This window comes from Sinocyclocheilus rhinocerous, unplaced genomic scaffold, assembly GCF_001515625.1.
Source record: "Sinocyclocheilus rhinocerous isolate Xijiao unplaced genomic scaffold, SAMN03320098_v1.1 scaffold1, whole genome shotgun sequence".
NCBI classification, from domain to species: domain Eukaryota; kingdom Metazoa; phylum Chordata; class Actinopteri; order Cypriniformes; family Cyprinidae; genus Sinocyclocheilus; species Sinocyclocheilus rhinocerous.
Window position 1 is genome coordinate 10,100 of NW_015638974.1, and position 706 is coordinate 10,805.

The window sequence follows — 706 nt, forward strand, 5'->3', positions numbered from 1 at the left end:
ATCTACTTGACATACCCATAAGGCATCAGAAGAACATCAAGCATGAACTCTAAGAGCAGTTGTACAGTTTTGGGTCTCTCCGTCAGGACAAATGGGGAAGCTTTAGATGGCTCTGATGGATATTTCATATGATACAGTGTAGGGATCAGCAGGTGCATTAGACTAGAGAGAGAAGAGACAGACTACATCAATACTGTTCAGTACTGACATATTTGCAATAACAACAGATATTTAAAATATATATTATATATATACCTGTATATATAAATATATAAATATGCATATACTACAATTCAAAAGTTTTTTTTAAGAAATGATTGCTTTTATTCAATTTGTTTTACTTCAATATTATTTTTGAAACAATGCAAAAGTTCTATTTCAAATAAATGCTGCTATTTTGAACTTTCTAATCATTAAAGAATCCAGAAAAAATTTTTTATCACATTTTCCACAAAAAAAATATTAAGTAGCACGTTTTCACTATTGATGATAATAATAAGAAATGTTTCTTGAGCAGCAAATCAGCATATTAGAATGATTTCTGAAGGATCATGTGACACTGAAGACAGGAGTAATGATGATGAAAATTCAGCTTTACATCACAGGAACAAATTACATTTTTCAATAGATAAAAATAGAAAACTGTCATTATAAATTGTAATAATATTTCACAATATTACAGTTTTTGCTTTTGTATTTTTAATTA

General features: G+C 28.0%; 1 protein-coding gene across 1 annotated transcript in view; it reads right to left on the reverse strand.

The window, feature by feature from the left end:
- Positions 1-706, reverse strand: part of LOC107750449 (proteasome-associated protein ECM29 homolog) — a gene marked incomplete at its 3' end in the record, with an annotated part of 10,895 nt that overhangs the window by 8,234 nt on the left and 1,955 nt on the right. The window contains exon 5 of the mRNA XM_016565819.1: positions 16-162. Coding sequence (XP_016421305.1) covers positions 16-162 — 147 coding nt within the window. The remainder of the gene's footprint in view (positions 1-15; positions 163-706) is intronic.